Consider the following 22,645-nt stretch of genomic DNA (forward strand, 5'->3'; position numbering starts at 1 on the left):
AAAAAAAAAAAAAAGAAAGAAAAGAAAGAAAACGAAATCCAAGCCAAGTATTGTGGCCCACTACTATAGTCCCACCTACTGATGAGGGTGAGGCAAGAGGATTACTGGCACCCAGAAGCTCAGGACCAGCATGTACAACACAGTGAAACACCATCTCAAAAATAAATAAGTGGGGATGTGGCTCAAGTGGTATCGCGCTTGCCTAGCATGTGTGAGGTACTGGGTTCGAGTCTTAGCACCACATAAAAACAAAATAAAGATATTATGTCCACCTAAAACTAAAAAATAAATATTAAAAAAAAATTAAAAATGAATAAATAGAGTTCAATCCCTGGCACCAAATAAATAAATAAATAAAGGTAAATCTGATCACATAATCCCTCCTGCACAGACACCTCAGTGCCTTTCCCCAGGGCTTACTTCAGATCTCCAGTCTACCCTCATCTCAGCAAAAGTCCTTATTGAACCAGGCCCCTTTTGTTCATCTTGTGGTACATGACAAGTTTGGCGAAGAAGAAAGTTTACTCATGAGGTGGCCAACTGTGAGAAGGTGGAAACCCCAATTCTCAAATCTACCTCCCCTTGAACAGGATTTAGGGATATTTATGGGGATACAGAAACAAAAGGCTCTCAAACATGGGAAAAGCTGATTGGAGTTGAGGAAGAATGAAGGACTTAGTGGCCTCTGCAAGTGTAATCAAGCTTCATGGTTCTTCCTAGAATGTATGTTCAGGGAATGGCAATATTCTCATCTCTGAGGGTGAAGTGTTGGACCCTCTGACATCAAAAAGTCAGACACTTGTATAAGCCCAAGTGAAGGGTCAGTTAATTTCAACCAATTTAAGCTACTGCCAAGTTCCTGAAAAACAACTTAGGCAACCATCATAACCAGTATGTCCCATAGCAAAGCTAATAGAAATAGCGCTTAGCTTCATGAACTCTAAAATTGATGATATAATCAAATGACTAAAAGCAAATAAAGGTGGAGAGTTTATGCAGGCTTCAAAATCTACACTCACTACTCTGTATGAAACAATCCCATTCCAACTACCATCACTGTCTTTTCTTCTTGCTGTGCTGTGGATGAACCCCAGGGCCTTGTACATGGCAGGCACTCTACCACTGAGCTGTATGCTCAGCTACCACTACCTCTTTAACCTGCTTAAAGAGATAATTAGAGATAACAATATTCCCTGAAATTGTAGCAAATGTCCTTGTTTCTCCCCCTAGAATGGAAGCTCTATGAGGCAGAGACTTGATTTTCTCTGATGCACTCTATATGGTAAATCAATACCTCCAACATGTGCACTTAGTGAGTACATGTGAAACAAATAGATTTATTTATTTATTTATATTTTATTTTGCTGGATATAGGATCGAACAGGGGTTGGGGAAGCACCACCATGGAGCTACATGGTATAGACAGATTGTCTCTCACTAAGTTGTCCAGACTGGACACAATTCTCCTTCAGCCTTCTGAGCAGCTGGAATTACAGGCATATGCCATCGTGCCTAGCACCACACTTCTCTTTTCTTTCTTTCTTTTTATACCAGGGATTGAACCCAAGGATGCTTAACCACTGAGCCACATCTTCCCAGGCTCTCAAAGTGTTTGGCCAGATTGCTTAGGGCCATACTAAGTTGCTGAGACTGCCCTCAAACTCGAAATCCTCCAGCCTCAGCCTCCTAAATTGCTGGGATTACAGGCATGTACCACCACATCAAGCTATCACAAAAGGCATAATACTCTACTTGGTCACACTATGCTTTTTTTTTCAGTAAAGATCATGCAAATCTTTTGTATCATTGTAGGACTATACCATAGTTAATTTAACCAGATATATATTAATGGACATATAATTTTCAATTTTCACTCTCCATCCAGGTGCAGTGGTGCATGTCTAGTTGCTCAAAAGGCTGAAGCAGGAGGGTTGATCACAAGTTTGAGGCTAACCTGGGAAATTAGGGAGACCCTGTCTCAAAATTCAAAAAACAAAAAGGGCTGGTGATGTAGCTCAGGGGTAGAGCACTTGCCTAGCATGTGTTAGGCCCTGGGCTCAATCCCCAGTATCACAAAATAAAGTGTTGGGTTTTTTTCCCCCCACTACTGAAACAATGTTGCTTGAAGCAGTACTACTGGGTGAACTTTTTTTTTTTTTTTTTTTTTTTTTTTTNACTCTTTATGGAATAAATAGGGAAATGAAGTCATTCACTTAGCATTTACCAAACACTGATTATGTGACTGAGACGGATGAAAAAAAAACGAATAAGGCACTACTCCAGGCCTCAGGGATCTTTCTTCAGGGAGATTCAGGTCCACAGGAAGACAAGATGTAAGATGAAAGAGGTGAAAAGTGGAAACCTCAACAACAAGGGAGCAAATCCTGAGTACCTCCCAGGGGAGAATTTTTGCAAAAGCAGGGATGAAAGAAGAGTTGCTAAATGCTCAGAAACCACAATATTTTGAACGCCCAGCGAGTGTATTAGGGATGTTGAGGGACTTAAGGGAAGTCGACTTGACAATCTGATAGGGCTGACTGCATGTGGGAAATCGATTGAGGGGTGAAGACAAGAAGGGTTATAAGACGTGATAGGCAGGATAGGCTAAAGACTGAAACATCTGGAAAGATCTTTTAAGAAGTAGAAAGACCTGAGGCAAGTGCGAGGGAGAGGGATGAGGCAAGGATGATGTCCAAGTTTCCGGCGTGGGCGTTCACGGAAATGAGAAACAGAACCGGGACAGAGCTGGGGGAAAGACGGAGAGCTCGATTGTGCACTGAGGTGTCTGTGGGGCACTCAAGGAACGATCTCCAGGAGGAAGAGCTATTATTAAAGAGGAGGCTGGACCTAATAGACACGTGGGAGCAATCAGAGTACACCTGCGCACGAGAGTGCCCCGCCGTGGAGTGAAAGAAACCCTCACTTTTGGATTTCGCCATCGCGAGAAGGCACTGGACCAGCACTCTTCTCACAGCCCCGCCCTAGGCCGGTCGTCTCGCACAGAGCACGGCACCCGAGAACAAGCCTTCCGGCTCCCGGAAGGCGCGGCATGCTGGGAGCGGAAGCCCGCTCCAACCGCAGAGCACGTTGGGAGCTGCAGTTTTGAGCAGGCCAGGAATTCCTCTCTAGTCACGGCCTTGAGTTACTTGAAGGGCAGGTCCAGAAAGCGGTGGTGCTCCCGGGGCAGGGTCCCCCTCCGTCGGCGGCACAGTGCTCCCAGGGCGGCATCCCCTCTCCGCAGGGCATGACACTTCCACGCCTCCACAATCTGCTCCACCTACAGGGGAAGGCGGGTCACCGCGCAGCCATGCAGTGCCTCTTCGCCAGGGAGACACTGGGCAGAGCCGCACCCCTAGCTCCGGGTCCCCACGTTGCGGAGTTGATCTGAGCCTGGCTCCCCGCGTCCTCACCGGGATGAACGGCTCCCGCCGGTTCTGCTCTTCCAGGGCGCTCAGCTCCGCCGGGGCCAGCAAGGCCAACCTCAGCTCTCGCACTACCGGGGCCGCCACCTCGGCCACAGGCCGCTCCAGCACCGCCTGCGAAAGCCAGCACAGACCGGGCATGGCAGGAGCACCCGCCCCACCTCCGGCTCGCTGGGTTCCTGCTGCCGGTGCCGCCTTCAGCGCCCTGGAGTTCCCCAAGATCTCCCTCTCACCGCGCCCACGCGCGCCCAGCTCCGGGCTGCCCGGACCAGCTCGACCTCGTCCACGCAGAGCTTTTCGCTGCGCAGCAGGGGAAGCAGCGCAGCGGCGGACAGCTCCAGGAAGCCACGAGTCCGGAGCGCCTCCTGCGGGCGGGGGAACCGATCAGGGGAAAGCAGAATGGGGTGTGTGGGGTTAGGAATATGAAGATGGGGAGTAATACCTGGCTGTGGGCCTCTATGAAAGCTATGCACCGCTCCTGCAGCGGCCCCAGGCCAAAGGTTACGGCCACCTGGGAGCAGAATGAGGAAGTTAGGTTAGAGATTGGAGAAACCATGTAGCCCTGCCCTCCACCCTGGGAACCACCACTGGGAACCTGACTCTACTTCCAGTTGGGGAGGATGACAAGGCCTCTGGAAACTAGAACCAGTGAAAGTCCCTGTTTGCATATCCACACACAGTGCACACTAAAGAAGGCAGGATATCTCCTTCAAATCCCATCCTGGGGCCTAGGCTTGGCTTCCCTTCTCCAAACCCCACCCTTCACCTTCCTCAGCTGAGAACCATTTCCCAGCTTTTATAGAAGACCAGCAAAGATCTTCTGTTCTTCAACTCTTGCTCCTACACCTGACCCTGCTAGTGAACCCTGGATCCCACTTATCTAGGCACATAATTTATCCCATAAACATCCTTGGGACATTCCTACCCCCTTCCATGTATCTAGGTTATTCCAGGACAGACACAGGAGGTCTAGACTCCTGGTACCTAGGAGCCCAGTACCACATACTGAAAGCCAGACTTACTCCTAGGTCCATCCAGCAACACCCACCTGCAGAGCCTCACAAACCAATTCCACGTCCAGCACCTTCACCACAAACTCCAGACACAGCTGGAAACAGAAATAAATCTGAGTTGTGTGGCGATATCTCTACTCCAAGGCCCAGACCTAATAAAGTAGTGGGCAGGCTTGAGGGTTAGCCATCCAGACTCTGATTAGCCTCAGACCCATCCAGGCCTGGGGAAGCCAGGAATTGCCAGGGCCTGAGATTTGGCAAGCCCAAAGAAACTGGAAATTAGCAAAGCCAAACCCAGAAAACCACCTTCCAGCACACTTGCCACTAATCAGATCAGATAAGACCCATGCAAAAATTCCACTCTCTTCTCAGGATGCTATTTTCTTCCACTTGTTCCTTTCCTGACTTGAGAACATTTCTATTTTTATCAGAAACTTGAATTTCGTCCTTAACATCTCTCATTGTCACACCCAGAAAAGCACTGGGTCATGCCAGTTCCACTTCATCTCTGAAAACCACCCACTTCTCTTTTGGGTTTCTGCCACCCCCATCCTAGCCACATCCACTTGACTTGACTGCTGCACTAGAGTCCTGACTGGTTTGATGAGCCCTTTCTATTTCTTCCACTCCCTTCTCCCCTTAGCTTCCAAATCCCATTCCCTTGCCTGAAACCTTCAGTAAATCTCCACTGTACTCAGGTTGAAAAAAATCACAATTCTTTTTCTTTTGTTGTGTGTGTGTGTGCGCTCCCGCATGTGGGCCAGGGATTGAACACAGGGCCTCACCAGGCTAAGCAAGCACTATACCACTGACCAATACTCCCAATCCATAATCTAAATTCCCCTCCCTATGCCCTTTTTTTTTCTTGCAGTACTGAGGATTAAACACTGGGGTGCTCTATCTCTGAGCTACATCCCCAACTCTTTTTATTTTTTATTTTGAGACAGGATTCACTAATTTGGCTTTGACTTGCAACCCTCCTACTTTAGCCTCCTGAGTCAATGGGATCATAGGTGTGTACCAGCATGCCCAATCCAGAAGTCAGTTCTTTACTTTCTTTGGAACCAGGAATTGAACCCAGGGGCACTTAACCATGGAACCACGTCCCCAGCCCTTTTTATATTTTATTTTGAGACAGGGTCTAACTAAGTTGCTTTGAACCTCACTAAGTTGCAGAGGCTGGCTTTGAACTTGCAATCCTGTCTCAGCCTCCTGAGTCACTGGAATATAGGCATGAGCCACGACACCCAAACAGAAGTCTAAATTCTTTTTTTTTTTTTTTTTTTTTTTAGTTCTCAGCAGACACAACATCTTTGTATGTGGTGCTGAGGATCCAACCCGGGCCGCAGGCATGCCAGGCGAGCACGCTACTGCTTGAGCCACATCCCCAGCCCAGAAGTCTAAATTCTTGAAGACCCTGAATGAACCAGCTCCTGGCACTCTCTCCAGTCATATCTTGCCCCCTTCTGTTCTCACATCCTATCCAACCACACCAAATGTCTCACTATCTCCTTTAGTACCTCTGTAACTGGGATGACATCTTCCCATTCCCCCTGTGAAAAAAACTGTTCATTCTGCCAAATCACAAATGTTTCCTCCTCCAGGAATTCTTTCCCCACATAGCCTCAGTACTATTTACCCTATATATCACACTCGTGCCACAGGGTTAAGTGTTTCCTCTAGAGATAGGGATCAAGGCTGATTTATCCTTCACTCATCAACACCTGATGTTCAATTAGCCTACTCGGGGCATGTGAGGATTCTGTGCATACAGACTCACATGCATGCCCTGTGTATACAGAGATTCCTGTACTTCTATGTGTATACACATTGCCCTCCAGGTCAGAGTATGAAAAGTAGGGTATGAACTGGGTCCATGAGAGGCAAGGGAAACCAACCAGGACCTGGCACAAAAACCTACCTCTCGCAGTTCTTCTAGCCCATACTCCACAGCTGCCGTCAACACCTCCAGCACCTACAAAGTGGGTGGTTGGGGGACCAGAAGAGAGTTTCTCCTGCCTCTTGGCCCACAGTGTGATGGGCAGACTCCTGCCTCTTGTACCCCCAGCCACTCCCACCCAGGCCCCTGGTCAGTGGGCTCACAGAGTGGCGGTGCAGCTTGACACTGTTGGTATACAGGAACTCCAGCACTGCCAAGAAGGCCTCAGCTGGCACAGTGCTTAGCACCACAGGACTAGGCACCCCGGGGCCCAGCTCTGTGCCCAGCAGTCGCTGGAAGAAGTTGCATCTACAGGCCAACAGGCACCGGTGGGCAAATACCTCCTGCCGTTCTTGACCGACCACAAAGCAAACATCACTGTGGAAGAGAGGGGCAGAGAGCCAGAGGAAAGGAGTCCAGAGCCTAGAGTACAATATGGGCTTCACTTTTGCCCACTCTGAACCTTCGTTTCCTTATCTGTAACATAAGACAGGGTTTAGCCTTCCAGGAAAAGGTCTGGTATACACAGACGTAAGTTCCAATTCCAGCTCCATCCATGGTATTGCAGGCAAGTGACTTCTCTCCCCACACACTGGGTCATATCCCCAGCCCATTCTTGTTGTTGTTGCTGTTATTTTTGGAGAAGGGTCTCACTAAGTTCTGAGGCTAGCTTTGAACTAGCCTCAGCCTCCTGAGCCACTGGTATTATGTGCATATGCCACTGTGCCTGGCAATTTCCTATCTTTGAATCTTAAGTTTCTCACCCCTGACCTCAGAGGAGGTGACTGTTCTTGATTGCGAGGGGGCAACAGGGTTAATAAAAGTAAGATTGATCCCAACTCCCCAGCCCCTCCCCAGTCTGAGTCTTTGGGGAGGGAAAGCTCTTCTTGGTACCTCCTCCACTGGCTGCAAACTCAGCTGTTTTTCAGCCCTCCTCCAGGGAGGAGGGAGTGGGGGTGTAGGGTGCAGAATGTGCATTAACTGTAAACAGACATGGCAGTCATGCACCATAATGAGGCCAGACCACATTTTCCATCTTCATGATCACTTCCGGCCCCAGTTTCTGGGCCCCTGAACAAGGTAGATGGTAGAAGACAAAAGAAAATATGTGAGTTTCTTAGAGCCTTCTAGTTTCATAGTCCAAGTCGTGAGGTTCCTACTACTCAGACCAGACTGCAACCCCCAAAGAAGCAGGGTTATTGGAACTACCAACCCTGGGGAAGAATCCAGATTTGAGATACTGGGGCGGAGGGAGAGCTACATTTTAGCTCTCCTGACCAACCCTGCCCCAAGTAAACTCTATCCCTATTTTCAAACACCATTAGCATTTTGGGCAAACAGTGGTCAGCACCCTTGAACTACTTCCTGTCTGGAACTCTGGCTCAATCCCTTGAGCTTTCTTCCTCTTTTGAATTCCCAATTCTCAGAACAGGCTCCTGCCTCTTCAAGGAGAGAGGCCCCAACATCTAAGTGCTCAATGGGAGGGAGTCAAGTTACATCACATTTTTCAGGCTCTTTTCCCCTCTGAGAGGAGCTCAAGATTCACAGAAGGATTTTGCTTGAGCTCACACCGCAGCCCAGGGCTCTATCCCCCACAGCCCCCCACCCTGGCTCTCAAGATATCATGGACACTGAGAAGCTGGTAGCCATCATCTACAGTTGGCTTCCCCACCGACTGAGTTTGCCAGGGAGGAAGGCAAAGTCCTTTTCACCTCTTCACCCAGGGCCTCCCCAGAGTCATGGGGCTAAGCAAAATCAGCTAGGGAAAACTTACCAACCGGGCCCACTTCCTCACCTGTATTGGGGGTTGTTGACAAGACTTCGAAGTGCTGTGGAAAAGGAAGAAGTCTGCCCATGCACAACTAGTCCTGGATTCTCCATGCATGGAGTGGGGCAGGGAGAAAAAGAAAGTGGAGTGGTTTAGGAGGTCTGCTGCTGTTTGTTGGTCTGTGGGAGGCCTGCCAGGCCTTAGAGCTGGTGAGGAGATTAGAAAGGCCTGAGAGAGGCAGGAGCTCAGGAAGCCTGTTTACTGAGAAACTAAAGTTTAGGGATGAAGAGAGGCTCAGGAATAGGGATAGATATGGTGGGGGTAGAGGTAGGGGACCTGGAGAGGCTGAGGCCGGAGCGCCAGTAGTCCAGGGGAGAAGCTGGTGTGGGATGAGGCCTGGGCTGGGAGCTTGCCCAGGCGGCGTTGGGGTGGGAAGCCTGTGGGTTTCCATGGAAACTGGAGCCCAGCCTAAAAGGAGGCCCCGCCCATCTCCCCACAGGCCTGGTGGAAAACTTTAGCCTGTGGAAGGGCCCTAAACACAGTCTTGAGAGCCTTAACTCTGGTCCTGACCTGCCACAATTTCAGAATTCAAGCTCCTGCTCTCCCCCAGTCATAGGTTAAACTCAGGTTAGGCAGGCCTGGGAAACCTCACCTCCACAGGGAAAATCCTCATTCCATGGATGATTTTCTGGGCCCAGACATAGTTTGCTGGAGAGAGGGTAGTCCCATCCCTTCCAGGGTAAAGTGAATTGTCTGCTCTGACAGAAGTATGGCAGCCTCTGGCATCCTTGAAATGCAGCTGGGTAATCTAGGTACTGGGGCACACAGAGGTGTGGCCAACTGGGGACAAGCCCCAGGGCACTTGGGTCAGTAAGGGTCAAGAGACTGGACTCAGGTTTACCACTGAGTCATAGCTTTCAGGACTTGGTCCTTCCATCTGAGCCAATGGGCCTCCCCACCCCCACACAAAGCCCAGAACTGAGGAAGTCATCCAAGCCCCACCCCAGCTCAGCGCCTGGAGCGGAAATGTTTGTCCTGGTTGAGACTGATGGGGAGACGATAGAGCAATGACGTGCTCCTTCCTGTCTGCCTGGATCCTGGATTCCTGAGCAGCCACCCCTGCAGCCCCAATGTCCTCCCACACATACCCTAGGCCCTGTGATTGGTTCATAAATGGCCAGTCATCTGGCCATTTCACAAAGGAAGAAATGGAGAATGGCTCAAGAGTCCTGGGGCTTTCTAAGCAGAGCCCCTAACTATCGGTTGTCTGGTGGTGGTAGTATGTCCCTGAGCTCAAGACCTTATAGGCCTTTCTCCCCAATAACTCAGGGGTACCCCATCCTCAGCAGGTGCTCATAGTAGTAACACTCTTAGGTTATTCCAGAGCCAAGTTGGAGGAAGGGAGGGACTCTGGGAGGAAGGAGTGCTTGCCCTAGCAGCCCATGGCAACTGCAAAACATGGCCCTTCCTCCTCCCACCTGCAAGTCAGGCTAGCTGGGCCAGGGCTGTGGAGCAGATAGAGCTTGGAGACCAAAGCTGCAGGTGAGTCAGGTGCCTGAGGGAGTTTCAGGAGAGGAGGGCAACCATCCCAGAAGTGGTTCTGTAGGAGGTGCAGTCACAGGACAAAAGCAAAAAGAAGAAGAGTTTCAGTGGGTCACCTGCCCCGAGCCTCAGCCTGTTGTAGTGGCTGAGTGAGTCTTCTGTGCCCTATCAGAGCAGGAATGGCAGAAGGTGACTGGATTCAATATCCCCAGGGTTAGTGGGATCTGTGGAAATGAAGGAATTGGTTCTGTCCATCCTTTCTGGTTAAGGGTTGCAGGCACCACTTCTACTCTCCAGGCTGAGTCAGAAGCCAGCTTCATCTCCCCCTTATGCTAGTGAAGTCAAGTGGAAGGGAGAAAAGTAAATATAATAGATCTCACTTAGCCAACCTACATAGTGCCCAAGGCAAAGTGGAAACCAGGATGGCAAAGACTAGCTCAGGATTATAGACTGAGTAGCGTCTTTTCCCCTCTTTATGTCCCTAACAGCCCTTAACTCTCTAAGCACTTAGAAACTCACCCAGCTTGACTGTTTGATCCACTTGTTCCAAAAACACAGGTAAGAAGTGGGTAAGGGGAAGTTAGACACAGTGCTGTGCCACCTAGACCCAGCTACTTGGGAGGCTGAAGTGGGAGAATCATTTGAGCCCAGAGGTTCAGGATCAGCCTGAGCTACATAGTGTGACACCACTTCAAAAAAAAAAAGGGAAAAGTCAGCCGGTGTGTGTGTGGTGGCAGGTGGTAAATAAGAAGAGGGTAGGGGTATAAAAACCCTTCACATCACTCAGCAACAGGAGACGCAGAAAGATGGCCACTGAAGCCCATCCTAAATGTGTGTCTTTCAACTAGCAGGCCCATGGCTGGCAGGCCTCTGCCCCCAGGACGCCAGGAGGGACACCAGGAAGAGACTGCCAAAGATTTGGGGCCTAAACTACCACCAGTACGGCCCCGTGGTCGCCTGCCCAGCATTGATGAGGCTGGACCTGCAGCTGTGGGCCCAGCCTCCCGCCGTGGCTCTGTGCTGGGTCCAGCCACATCCTTCTCACGTCGCAACTCACTGGCTGGGCCAGTCACTGGTCCTGGAGGTCGGCGACAATCCCTGGTCCCAGCGCCCCCTCTAGGTTCTCGGGTCAGCTTCTCAGGGTTGCCCCTGGCGCCAGTCCGTCAGGTAGCACCTTCGTACCGCATGGAGCCTGCGCCTGGAGAATGCTGGGAGGCTGCCCGTGCTCAGCGTGCTCTGGAGGCAGCCTTGGATGCCAGGTTGCGGGATGCTTCCTACTCTGGTTCGGAGGCTGGGAGGCTGACTCGAGAGCTGTGTGAACAGATGCGTGCGCACCTGCGTGAGTTCAGCCCACCGCGCTATAAGCTTGTGTGCAACGTGGTGCTGGGGCCGCGCACCGGCCAGGGCGTACATGTGGTCAGTCGCGCGCTTTGGGATGTAGCACGCGACGGACTGGCTTCTGCTACCTTCACCAACGCTTCACTTTTTGCGGTGGCCACTGTCCACGGGCTCTACTACGAATAAGCAGGCCGAGTTCTGCAAAAGGTTTATTATCCCAGAAGGAGGGCCCCCTGGGGCTCACATCCCAATAAATAAATGTCTGTCAATAAATAAAAGTGGTCCATAAATAATGCCCCTAATTTGGGGCTAAGGCTCAGGCTTATCTCAGAGAGGGGGTAAGAAATAGTAAGGACAAGCCACCCCAACTCTAGTAAAGCTGGTCCCTGATTCCCTGGGGGATTCAGCCCAGAGCCCCCAGTGAGGCACCAATGGAACAGAGAGGGCCACAAAGGCAAGGGCCAGAGCCTTACAGGCACAGGCCTCAGGTTTGAGGGCTTGGTCATGGCCTGCTCTGCATGGTGGGGCCTAGGCTGGACTACGGTCCCTGAGCAGCCGCAGAGCATATCGGAGTCGCTGCTTCAGGTCCGGGGAGCAGCCCAGCTGCCGGAGGTGGGAAGCGAGGTAAGTACAAGCACTGCGATTTCGGGCCACAAAAGTCACAAGGAGGGGCTCCCAGCCACTGAGGATCAGCTTGGTGTGGTCCCCATAGAAGTTCACCTGTATACAAGGAGAAGGATATTGATCAGGGCCAGGGCCAAGGCTCCAGGCCCAATTTTCTTCCCAACATCCTAGGCCTCCCAGACCTTCCCTCCAACTCCAGGGTGGGCTCTTACCTGGACAGTGCCATCACTAAATAGCATGAGGAGGGCCTGATCAGTCTTGACCCACTGCAGCAGCAAGGGTGGGCCAGGCACCTCCACCTCTTCCACACTGGGCAGATCTCCACCCTGAGAGCAGGAGCAGGGCAGGTCACTGGTCTGACATGAATCAGATGTCTCCATCGATGTCTCCCTTTCTTATAGGTTCAGCCTTTAACTTTGAGCCCCTCCTCCCATTACCAAAGGGGAACTTATGAGGATGTGTAAATCTTCAGTATGCTCAACCCTTACCCACATACCTTCATGAGGTGCTGCTCCATGTAGGAGGCAAAGTATCGTAGGATGCCCAGCTGAGGCTGCAGAGCTCGAGGTACAGCACCCACAGAGAAAGAGAAGTGCTTTGTGCTGGTGGGGTTGTAGTGCACAGTCCTGGAAGTAGGGGGAGGCCAAGGTCAGAGGGAGCCCTGCACCAACACCCTTCTGCCGAGAAACCCTAGGCCCCTGAGCCTAGGAACACATGCCAAGGTGCAGCCCTGATGAGTCCAACACCCTGGATACAAGACACCCCAGAACAGCACTTACTTCCTGTTGGCTGACAAGGCCATGTGTGTGCCATCATTGAAAAGCACTGCTACCCGGCGGCTGGACAGTTGATACCCAAAGCCAAATTTGTTGGAGTAGTCAACCCACTTGCTGACCCACACCAGAGGCTCTGGCTGTGCCAGAGGGGCTGGGTTCTGTTCGGCTGTCAAGGGAAAAAAGGAAATAAGGACCTGCTTCTTCCTAGCCTCCTAGCCAAAGAACTCCCAACAATATTAACACATACCAGACTCCAGCCTCACCTGGGGGCATGAAGGCCACACAGTTTCTCAGAGCACAAAGGGCCGACTCTACCACAGTGGCCACAGTTAGACCTTCTTCAAACCCTGAAAGGAACAGAGCACTGAGATTTAGGCATTAGCCCTCCCTAGACTCAGGTCATGTCCCTCTGTCAACGTCTTCCCTCTGGTTCCTGGTCTCTGCCTCAGCAAGTTTTAGCAAGTCTCACACTCCTTGGTTCCTCACCATCTCCACTGCTCGCCAGCGTCCCACGGGGTGAGCTGTCTTCAGCAGCTGTCTCTACCAGGCTGACAGGGGCTGGACCAGAAGTTGCTGGAGCCTAGAGAGTTGGGGTAGGGACAGGGAGTGAGATAGGCCCTGAAATCGAAATCCTTGAAAGTCCATGGCCTAGCCCTGCCCTGGTTTCGAGGGCACCCCGGGTCAGCCCCAGCCTGCTAATGAGACACAGCCAATTAGGCCACCACGAGGCTGGATGCTTCATCAGCCTTTTATCCCGGGCTTCCCTCAGTTGCTAGGTGGGGTGAGTCAGGGGAACAATGCCCACGTGAGCACCTCACCTCAGGCCTGGCATCTGGATGGCCAATAGACGTGCGCATGAGGCCGCTCACCAAACAGGAGACCTCGTCCTGCTCCTCAGGATGGTTTTTATCTGGAGGTAGGGGGGATAGTCTTCAGTGTTCTGCCCAATCCCATTATCCACAGGGATGACACAATGATAGGCCTTCCCAAGTACCTGGACAACACACATTCTCCTCAGGAGTTCGCAGGCATCCACACTCTCTTTCTTTCTTTTGGTACTGGGAATTGAACCCATGGGTGCTTTACCACTAAACTACATCCCCAGCCCTTTTTATTTTTGATTTTGATATACAGGGTCCACTAAGTTGCTGAGACTGGCCTCAAACTTGTGATCCTCCTGTTTCAGCCTCCTGAGTCGCTGGAATTACAGGCATGAGCCACCACACTCAGCTGCACCCATACCTCCATGCCCCCAAAATGAATATCACAAGTCTCTCTGTCACTTAACACCCTGACACCCTAGACTTACTCTTCTTCTTCCTTCCAAACAGGCTCTTGGTAACTTTGGCAAACAGACTCCTTGCTGGGTTAGGGGGTGTCAAGTCCGGGACTGTTATGCAACTGCTGACAGGAAGCCGGTCAGGGGTGTAGCCCTGTGGAGAGAAGCCATGTCAACATAGAAGAGAGGCCCTAGAGGTCCTCTCAATTGCCCCCATTTAATCCCCTGGGAATATGCAGACTGAACTCAGGTGTCTGGAGAGTCACAGACCTTGGTAAAGAAGTCATGGCGCAAGATTTGGTCAATAGAGGGACGGTCTCGGGGTGAGGCTCGAAGGATGGCAGCCAGGAGCTGCCGGGCAGACAATGAGAGGCTGGCAGGCAGCGTGTAGTGAACCTGCTTGATGCAGCGGTACGTTTCTTTCAGGTCAGCGGTCTCAAAGGGGGGAGTCCCACAGAGCAGTGTGTACCTGTGGGGCAGGGATAAGGGGGTCAGGAGTAAAGTGGTTGAAATGCCCAGCCCACGTACCCACTACCTGTCAGCCACTGACTGACACTCACATGACACAACCCAGTGACCACACATCCGCCTCAGGGCCATGGCCCTGTCTCAGTAGCACTTCTGGAGCCACATAGTTGGGGGTGCCACAGATGGTTCTGAAAGAGGGTAGAGAAAAGAGGGACAACTCAGACCCAGCCCAGCAGTACCCCCATCCCTGCCCCCGCTGTGAGTCCAGACAAAGCAGCTGCTTGTCACCAAAGGCCAGAGAGCTCTTGCTTGTCCTGGGACAATGGATGCCAGAGATGGCAGCTGAGTCCCCGCCTACCCGCCTGCCCCAGCTGCTCAACAGTACTGCAGCGCAGGGGGAGGCCATGACCCCCCAACCCAGCCAACTCCTCCAGGGTCAACACAGAGGGTCAATCACTGATCCCTCCCCCCACTCCCGTCTGTCAAACACCCATCAGGCTGTCACCTCCCATGGTCTGTGCTGCATACACACCAACACCAGCTGTCACATCCCCCATAAACATTCATCTGCTACCCATGCTATCTGTGTCATGCACACTCAGTCACAGTAGCCATGGCAGGGTCTTTTTACATACACACACAGAGGGTCGTGTCCTGCCATTCCCACACTGTCTCACATACACACTGCCTGGCCTATGTCACATTCCCCTTCCAGGGTCAGTCATATACCTTCAAGAATCATTACACCCGAATCTGTCTCTGGGACTGAGTCACCTATCCCATCTGTGTCACACAGTAGGACTCTCATCCTCCCCACCAATCCCAGCAAGTGAGGCTGCCACCTCCACCTTCACATATACACAAACAGCCCATTACCCCTTCCCTATTCATCACATGGACACATCAGGCGGTCACTTTGCTTCCCACATACATACTCACTATCTGTCACACATCACTTGTGTCATACACAGATTGTAGCCACCCCTCAAACACTCACTTCTTCCTCTGCTCTGGGGGCTCTAAGCGAGCTGCCAGCCCAAAATCCCCCACCTTCAATTCCATGTTATCTGTGATGAAAAAATTTCCTGGAGGGGACAGAGAGGTATGTCAGATTTCTTCCTCCTTCTATCCCCAGTCCCCCAACCCTGCTGGCTCACCAAAGAGTCTCACCTAGCTTGAGGTCCCGGTGCAAGATGCCCCGCTGGTGCAAGTACTTGAGGCCAGAAAGGATCTGCCGCAGGTAGTAGCGCACCTCTGGTTCCAACAGGGTGTGCCGCGCCTTCCAGATGTGGGCTAGGGACTGCAGAGAGCCACTGACTCAGCCCCTGTTCGCCCTCCCTGAGCCTCCCTCTCTGCATGCTCCACGAGGAAGGCAAGGCCCTAGCACTGGGTCTTAAGACGCACCCCACCCGGCCCCAGTCTCCGCTGAAATCCCCATCCCTTACCTTTCTGCTGCAGAGCTCCAGGAAAATGTATATGTTGTCAGCATCCTCGAAGTGGTGAGAAAAACGAACGATATGGCGGTGCTGCAGGTCTCGGTGCAGCTCAATCTCATTTAGGATCTGCCATGGGGGTGCGGGGTCATCATCCTTCCGGGGTTCCCACCCCATCAACCCCACTTCACCCCTCGCCCGCCGGGCCTGGACCCACCTTCTCGCGTTGATGCGGCTTGGCGACGCGGCTCTGCGGGATGACTTTGACCGCATAGGCGCTGCGGGTCTCTGTGTCAGTGGCCTCGTAACAGCGGGCGAAGCCCCCCTAGGAGGAGGTGGGTATCAGGCCAGGCGCTCCAGGGGAGGGGAGGCCGGGTCTGGTCCGCATACGTTCCCACGTCGGGGTCAAGCGCACCCGCCCTGCCTGGCAGGGTTTCTGTCCGCCCGCGTTAGCACCACTCCCCAGACAGCCCTGGCCCACCTTGCCCAACAACCGGCCTTTGAAGTAGGTGCGACCGCTGCTCGGGTCCGTGATGAGGCGCCCAGGATCTGGCGCCGGTGGCCCAGCCAGCATCTCCTGCTCAGATCTGGGCAAGGCACTCGGAGGCGGCCCCGGTCCAGCGGGGGGCGCGGGCGGGGCGGCAGCACGCGGGAAAGGGCGCGGGGACAGGAAGCCCGCGGCGGGCTCCATGCGGACGGCGCCTCTCGAGCGCGGGCCCGGCTTGTTCTAGGTTCCGCCCGGCCCCGGCCGCGCGTGGCGCTGCCTGGTCTTGCTACTCTGCGCTCGCGCCGGAGGGAGCCCGGCGTTTTTATCAATGAACGCCGGCCCCCTCCCCGGAGTCTCGTCATCTAGAACTCCACCCCTTCCCGGCGGCGAGTCACGGAGAAGCCACGCCTCTTTCCAGGCCTTACATCATCCTGAAGCTCCTCCTCTCATCCGAAAAATTTCGAGGCCCCGCCTCTTGTGCTAACCCTATAGGCTCCGCTACAGTGCTGCGACCCGCAGCAGGGGCAAACTGACCTTTGTCTCTCTTTGCTACCCTCTCCTCCTTAATGACCTCGTGTTCCTCCAGTGGGGGCCCCTTTTTATTCCTATCTTTCAGAGCATATGCTGAAATTAGAGTGAGGGTCTGGTATCTGAGGGCGTCTTCCCAGAAACTAGGTGGATCAGCGTTCCAGCCAGGAAGAGACGGGTGGTACTTTTTATCCAGGACGCGTCCCTAGCACTCCTTTTTGTGCTTGCAGGACCCTTGGAGTCTCAGGCACTTGACCAGACCCGATAGACCCAGCCCAGTGCTGCCCCCCTTTGGGGACTGAAGAATAGCCCACTTTGGAGCCTGGCTTGCCTAGTTTGGGGACTGCCATGATAGTTTCTGGGGTCAAAACAGCCTAGTGCTAGTCGGGCGTGTGGTGGCACACACCTGTAATCCCAGCTACCTGGGAGGCTGAGGCAGGAGGATTGGAAATTCAAAGCTAGCGTCTGCAACTTAGCGAGGCCCTAAGCAACTTAGCGAGACCCTGTCTCAAAATAAGAAATTTAAAAAGGGCTGGGGATGTGGCTCAGTGGTTAAGCACCCCTGGATTCAATCCCTGGTACCCAATAAATAAATAAATGCAAAACGGGCTTGGCAGGGCTAGGGTTGTGGCTCAGTGGTAGAGCACTTGCCTAGCACGTGTGAGGCACTGGGTTGGATCCTCAGCACCACATTAAAATAAATAAATAAAATAAAGGTATTGTGTCCATCAACAACTAAAAACAATATTTTAAACAAAGAGGGAGGGCTTGGCAATGTAGCTCAGTGGTAAAGCACTCCTATGTTAGATTCCTGGTTAAACAAAAACAAAAAAACCCAGCCTGGTATTGAAGGCTTATGTTCCAGGCCCCATCTTCCACTACCCACTTATAACCTCTGGAGTGATGGATCTTGAGTCCTGTATTTCCTTCTCCTGAAAATATCCATTACCCTGGGTCAGCATCCAGAAGGCCAGAAAGTGAAGAATAGGTATTGGATATTCTCAAGTGCTGAGGATGGGCAATTAGGTAGCTGTTCTGGGGCCATCTGGAACCCTAGATCCCTCTTTAATCCCCACCCTTCAATGCCCAGGTCCAGAGGTAGAAGTGTGATCTTAACACCTCTGGAATGTTGGTCCCAGGATCACAAACTTCCTGGCCTTGTGGTCGTTCTCAACTCTTTTCACTCTGGATGATCGTATCAATTACTGAACCAAACTTCAGATTTATTGTCTCAAATAAGACTGATAAAGGTTTGCAGCCCTCATTTAGTTTGCTTGATTCTGTTTCATGGAAACACAATAGATACATACATAAACAAAGTAATTGCAGGCTGTGAAAAGTGCTATGAAGGAAATAAACAAGAGTAAACCAATAGCTTACTTTAGAAAGAGTAACCTGGAAAACCAGCAAGTATTTATTTGTATCCAATTCCTGCCAAGATTGTCTCCCAAATATCTCTGATATATATGTATCATTTTGGATCCATCTTGCCCTCATACCCTGGTCTGGGTCACAGTTTCTCTTGTCTGATTGCTGCCACAGCAGCTTGCTGGTCTCCCAGCTTTTGGTGTTACCTTCATTTTATGGCACCACCATATGCTGTCAGAGAGATCTCAGTCCTTCATCAGGCCCAAAAGGACCTACTTCAAGCACAATTGTCCTTCATGGCCACTGAAGGGAGACCCAAACCAGTCAGAGATGAATGAGGGGAAGGGGAAATGGGCAGGAAGGCCTTGAGTGCCACTCAGAAGTTGGCCTTCATTCTCACAGGTTAGCAATTTTCCAGGGGGAGATGATAGTGACCACAAAGGATGAATCCCCAGGGTAAATAGGCCTGAGGCATGTACAGCTTTAAAAGGCATATTCAATACTGCAATTTTATATTTGGAAAACAAAGTAAAATGTCTCTGTATTAGTTTGCTACAGTTGCCATAGCAAAATACCACAGACTGGATGCCTTAAGTGACAAATTTGTTTTCACAGTTCTAGAGGCTGGAAGTCCAAGATCAGATGTCAGCATACTTGATTCTTTGGAGGCTTCCCTCTTTAGCTTGTAGATGGTCTTTTCCTTCTGACTTCACATATATCATCTGTTTTTCTTTTTCTTTCTCATACATTATCTGTTTTTTCTCTCTCTTTTTTTCTTTCTTTCTTTCTTTCTTTTTTTTTTTTTTCAGGGACAAGGACCAAACCTGGGCCCTTGGACATGCTAAGCAAGTGCTTTGCTACTAGGCTGCTAAATCCCCAAATCATACCCAGCCACACTTTTTTGTTCAAGTACTGAGGATTGAACCCAGGAGTTATACTAGTGAACAACACACTCAGTCCACTTTTTTTTTTTTTTTGGAACAGGAGATTGAACCTAGGGGTGCTCAAGTCCTGAGCCACATCCCCAGCCCTATTTTATATTTTATTTAGAGACAGGGTCTCACTGAGTTACTTAGTGCCTTGCTTTTGCTGAGGCTTTGAATTTGCGATCCTCTTCCTGCCTCAGCCTCCCAAGCCCCTGGGATTACAGGTGTGCACTACCATAGCTGGCCTTCACAACTGGTTCTTGATATCCAGGAGCTGGGATATCAGGAGATCCTCCTGACTACAGTAAATTTTGTTTTGTTTTGTGGTTCTTGGGGATCAAACCAAGGGCTTCAACTGGGCATGGTGGCACACACCTGTAATCCCTGGTAATTGGGAGGCTGAGGCAGGATGATTACAACTTCTAGCCTAATTTGGGCAACTAAACAAGACCCAGTCTCAAAATTTAAAAATTAAAAAAAGGGGGAGGGCTGGGGTTAGGTGGCTCAGTGGTAGAGCGCTCGCCTAGCACGGGCAAGGCCCTGGGTTCGATCCCTAACACCACATAAAAATAAATAAATAAAGATATTGTGTCCAACTACAGCTAAAAAATAAATACTAAAAAAAAAAAAAAAAAAAAAAAAAGGGCCAGGAGATGTAGCTCAAAAGTAGTTCAGCTGTCAAGAATGTGCAAGTTGGGGCTGGGGATGTGGCTCAAGCGGTAGCACGCTAGCCTGGCATGTGTGCGGCCCGGGTTCGATCCTCAGCACCACATACAAACAAATGTTGTGTCTGCCGAAAAACTAAAAAATAAATATTAAAAAAAATCCTCTCTCTCTTTAAAAAAAAAAATGTGCAAGTCTCTGAGGTCAATTCCCAGTACCAAAAACAACAGCAATAAAGCAAACCAAAGCAAAGCAAAACCATACCAAGAGCCTCACACATGTTAAGTAAGTGCTGCACCACTGAGTAACACTCCTTTCTCTGTGTAACCTCCTCCCCTTTCACACATTTCTTTATACAGTCCAGGGGTCTTTTTAAAATTATTTTTTTCGTATCTATCATGCCATAAGTTCATGGGGAACAGGTTGCAGCAGCAGCTCAGACTTCTTTCCATTGGAAAGAAGAGCACCAACAAAGTGCTCTTCTCAAACTGGGCGCAATGGGGCATGTCTGTAATCCTGGCAGCTCAGTGGCCAAGTGCCAAAAAAAAAAAAAAAAAAACAAGAAGAAGAAAAAGAAGAAGATAAAAACCCACAACAAAGTTCTCTTCTCTGGGAGGAGCAGGCTGGCGCTTCAGCTGAACCCAGGTACCTTTCTCTTTGGCTTCCTTCTTTTCTAATTATTTTCCTTCACACGTTTCAGGAAACTGCCTTGGCTCTTACAGTGCTAATATTCTCAATATGCACCTTAAGTCTCCTGCCAAGAATCTTGCCCTTAAAAATAAAAATATCTTGCCCTTAACTTGCTTATTTACAGTACCAACAGCATGCTGGGTACATTGTCAACTCTTCCAGTTTTGCCATGGTAACATGTGGGAAATTCCTTTTTTTCTTTTTTTTTGTACTGGAAATTGAACCCACTAAGCTACATCTCTAATCCTTTTTATTTTATTTTTGGGGGTACAGGGATGGAACTCAGGGGCACTTGACCACTGAGCCACATCCCCAGCCTTATTTTGTATTTTATTTAGAGACAGAGTCTCACTGAGTTGCTTAGTGCCTCACTTTTGCTGAGGCTAGCTTTGAACTCATGAGATCCTCCTCCCTCAGCCTCCTGAGCCACTGCAATTACAGGCCTGCACCACAGCATCCAGCCCCTTTTTATTTTTTGAGACAGAGTCTTGCTAAATTGCTGGAACTGGCCTTGAATTTGTGATCCTTTCACCTCAGCCTTCTGAGTTGCTGGAATTATAGAGGAGATCCACTGTTGCCCTTATAATTCTTTTTTTTTAATATTTATTTTTTAAGTTGTAGTTGGACACAACACCTTTATTTCACTTTTTTTTTTTTTAATGTGGTGCTGAGGATCAAACCTAGGGTCTCACACTGTGAGGCGAGTGCTCTACCACTGAGCCACAACCCCAGCCCCCCTTTAATTCTTGTATATGCTCATATCTGTGAGCAAAAGAGTGGCTCCATGCTTTCTAAAGGAGAAACACAGAGCAACATGCATGGGGTGTCTCTCTTCTTTCCAGAGAATTCCTGGAAGATAGCTAAAAGGCACCATTCGTGGAATGGTATTTATCTTATTTATTTATTGCTCACTGTAAATTTATGGGAGATTTCATAAACAGTTTTCCCAAGGTAATCTATAGCTTCCCAAGGGCAGAAATAAGTTCTGAACCCAAGTCTGTCTGACTCTACTATTCAGTTACCTTTTTTTCTGGAGTCACTAATTTCCTCTCCTCCTCCCTCACTGTCCATGTTCCTCTTGGTAGTACTCTTTCTCCTCCCCCAAGATTCTCATAACCTAATGATGTGTCAAAACTGAGGGGTTTGGGGCTGGGGATGTGGCTCAAGCGGTAGCGCGCTCGCCTGGCATGCGTGCGGCCCGGGTTCGATCCTCAGCACCACATACAAACAAAGATGTTGTGTCCGCCGAGAACTAAAAAATAAATATTAAAATTCTCTCTCTCTCCCTTTCTCTTTAAAAAAAAATTTAAAAAAAAACTGAGGGGTTTGTTTGTTTTGCACTGATGGGGGTTGAACTCAAACTCAGGACCTTGTTCTTGCTAGGAAAGGACTCTACCACTGAGCTACATCCCTAGCCCCCAAGCTGAGCTTTTCCTAAGCTCTTGGTGTCTCCTGTCAGGCCTGCTGCCCTGCTGGGCACATGTCCTACACTCCCTGTCCCCTTGGTCACTTAGAGTCTCTTGATATTGTTAGGTCAGAAGTCAAGAAAGGACAGTCTTTCAAGAATGAAAGATACCAAGTGAAATTAGGACTCCAGAGGGACAACTGGATTCAACAATAAGGAGATTTCAGGAGTCCTTGGAGAGTGCTGCAGTCCACCAGAAATAAACCATGTGCTGATAGCCAGAGTACACTTCATGCTTACCTTGAGCTATTCTGAGCAGTTTATACAATTAACTCACTTCATATTCACAACAACTCTATGAGATAGGTATTATCATCCCTATTTCACCACAGAAATTCAGTGGCTCACTCAATGTCACGATGCTTGGTAACCTTGGTGACTATGGTGAAACCTGGCTGCAGACACTGTGATGTTCTGTGCTATGGCATACATCCAACTCAGCTGTGAGGAAGGGAGTGCTCTGGAGGGCAGGAAAAGTAGGAAGGGAGACAGACTGAAGGAAGACAAGCAGGGTGGGGCAAAGTGATTTACAGGTTAAATGGTTCTCTCTCCTGGACCATAAACCAGAGGAAGGGGACCTGGGCAGTGGGAAGGGAGATAAGTGACTCAGGAGGGAGGGGCAGGGTAGGTCTGGAGACAGCCCCTTCCTGGGGCAGAGGCTTCAGGTCATGCACCTTCATCCTAGTTCTGTGGGAAATTCACAGACCAGAGTGCAGAAGTGTGAGGGCCAAGGATGGGGGCAGGTGTTGTCTTGGGGAAAGCTGTCAGGGAGACCCAATACTTGGCTTCCCAAGTATTAGAACTTCTTTGAGTGGTAAGCAGTCCAGAATGCTTGCTTTCTTACGTGACTTCTCTCTCTTTCTTTTCTTTTCCCTTCCTTCCTTCCTTTTTTTTTTTTTTTTTTTTTTTTTTTTTT

General features: G+C 50.2%; 3 protein-coding genes across 11 annotated transcripts; 1 reads left to right on the forward strand and 2 right to left on the reverse strand.

Moving 5' to 3' along the window:
• Window positions 1-2,421: 2,421 nt before the first annotated feature.
• On the reverse strand, window positions 2,422-9,483 carry Btbd19 (BTB domain containing 19). 6 transcript variants are annotated; one of them, XM_015485091.2, is made up of 8 exons: window positions 8,170-9,483; window positions 6,539-6,752; window positions 6,357-6,410; window positions 4,471-4,530; window positions 3,865-3,933; window positions 3,656-3,787; window positions 3,411-3,536; window positions 2,422-3,277 (listed from the first exon to the last, which is right to left on the reverse strand). In XM_015485091.2, the coding sequence occupies exons 1-8, from the start codon at window positions 8,253-8,255 to the stop codon at window positions 3,143-3,145; spliced, it is 876 nt and encodes a 291-aa protein (XP_015340577.1). In that variant the 5' UTR covers window positions 8,256-9,483; the 3' UTR covers window positions 2,422-3,142. The 6 variants fall into 6 exon arrangements, with proteins under 6 accessions (XP_015340577.1, XP_048671456.1, XP_048671455.1 ...); XM_048815499.1 differs by lacking the exon at window positions 6,539-6,752 and adding an exon at window positions 4,955-4,962 and having other exon boundaries at window positions 4,471-4,548; window positions 6,249-6,410; window positions 8,170-8,230; XM_048815498.1 differs by lacking the exon at window positions 3,656-3,787.
• A 114-nt stretch (window positions 9,484-9,597) lies between these two features.
• Window positions 9,598-11,216, forward strand: Dynlt4 (dynein light chain Tctex-type 4). 4 transcript variants are annotated; one of them, XM_048815500.1, is made up of 3 exons: window positions 9,600-9,684; window positions 10,173-10,242; window positions 10,533-11,216. In XM_048815500.1, exon 3 carries the CDS (start codon window positions 10,540-10,542, stop codon window positions 11,206-11,208), a length of 669 nt encoding a protein of 222 aa, XP_048671457.1. In that variant the 5' UTR covers window positions 9,600-9,684; window positions 10,173-10,242; window positions 10,533-10,539; the 3' UTR covers window positions 11,209-11,216. The 4 variants fall into 4 exon arrangements, with proteins under 4 accessions (XP_048671458.1, XP_015340578.1, XP_048671457.1 ...); XM_048815502.1 differs by having other exon boundaries at window positions 10,536-11,216; XM_048815501.1 differs by lacking the exon at window positions 10,173-10,242 and having other exon boundaries at window positions 9,598-9,684; window positions 10,536-11,216.
• A 2-nt stretch (window positions 11,217-11,218) lies between these two features.
• Window positions 11,219-16,412, reverse strand: Plk3 (polo like kinase 3). The gene is made up of 15 exons (XM_015485093.2): window positions 16,084-16,412; window positions 15,820-15,927; window positions 15,615-15,731; window positions 15,340-15,469; window positions 15,167-15,254; window positions 14,262-14,357; window positions 13,972-14,170; window positions 13,732-13,855; window positions 13,241-13,332; window positions 12,909-13,002; window positions 12,686-12,769; window positions 12,426-12,588; window positions 12,143-12,272; window positions 11,859-11,972; window positions 11,219-11,742 (listed from the first exon to the last, which is right to left on the reverse strand). Exons 1-15 carry the CDS (start codon window positions 16,291-16,293, stop codon window positions 11,551-11,553), a joined length of 1,941 nt encoding a protein of 646 aa, XP_015340579.1. The 5' UTR covers window positions 16,294-16,412; the 3' UTR covers window positions 11,219-11,550.
• Window positions 16,413-22,645: the final 6,233 nt, after the last annotated feature.

The sequence above is a fragment of the Marmota marmota genome, unplaced genomic scaffold (assembly GCF_001458135.2).
Source record: "Marmota marmota marmota unplaced genomic scaffold, marMar, whole genome shotgun sequence".
Classification (NCBI taxonomy): Eukaryota; Metazoa; Chordata; class Mammalia; order Rodentia; family Sciuridae; genus Marmota; species Marmota marmota.

Coding starts and splice junctions, on each gene's coding strand:
- Btbd19 (XM_015485090.2), bottom strand. CDS start 8,255: ATGGAGAATCCAGGACTAGTTGTGCATGGGCAGACTTCTTCCTTTTCC. Junction 4,531..6,356: donor GGCTAGAAGAACTGCGAGAG/GTAGGTTTTTGT, acceptor TTCTGTTTCCAG/CTGTGTCTGGAGTTTGTGGT. Junction 3,788..3,864: donor TCATAGAGGCCCACAGCCAG/GTATTACTCCCC, acceptor CCCCGCCCGCAG/GAGGCGCTCCGGACTCGTGG.
- Dynlt4 (XM_048815501.1), top strand. CDS start 10,540: ATGGCTGGCAGGCCTCTGCCCCCAGGACGCCAGGAGGGACACCAGGAA.
- Plk3 (XM_015485093.2), bottom strand. CDS start 16,293: ATGGAGCCCGCCGCGGGCTTCCTGTCCCCGCGCCCTTTCCCGCGTGCT. Junction 13,333..13,731: donor GTTTGGAAGGAAGAAGAAGA/GTAAGTCTAGGG, acceptor CCCTACCTCCAG/ATAAAAACCATCCTGAGGAG. Junction 12,273..12,425: donor GCCTTGTCAGCCAACAGGAA/GTAAGTGCTGTT, acceptor CCCTACTTCCAG/GACTGTGCACTACAACCCCA.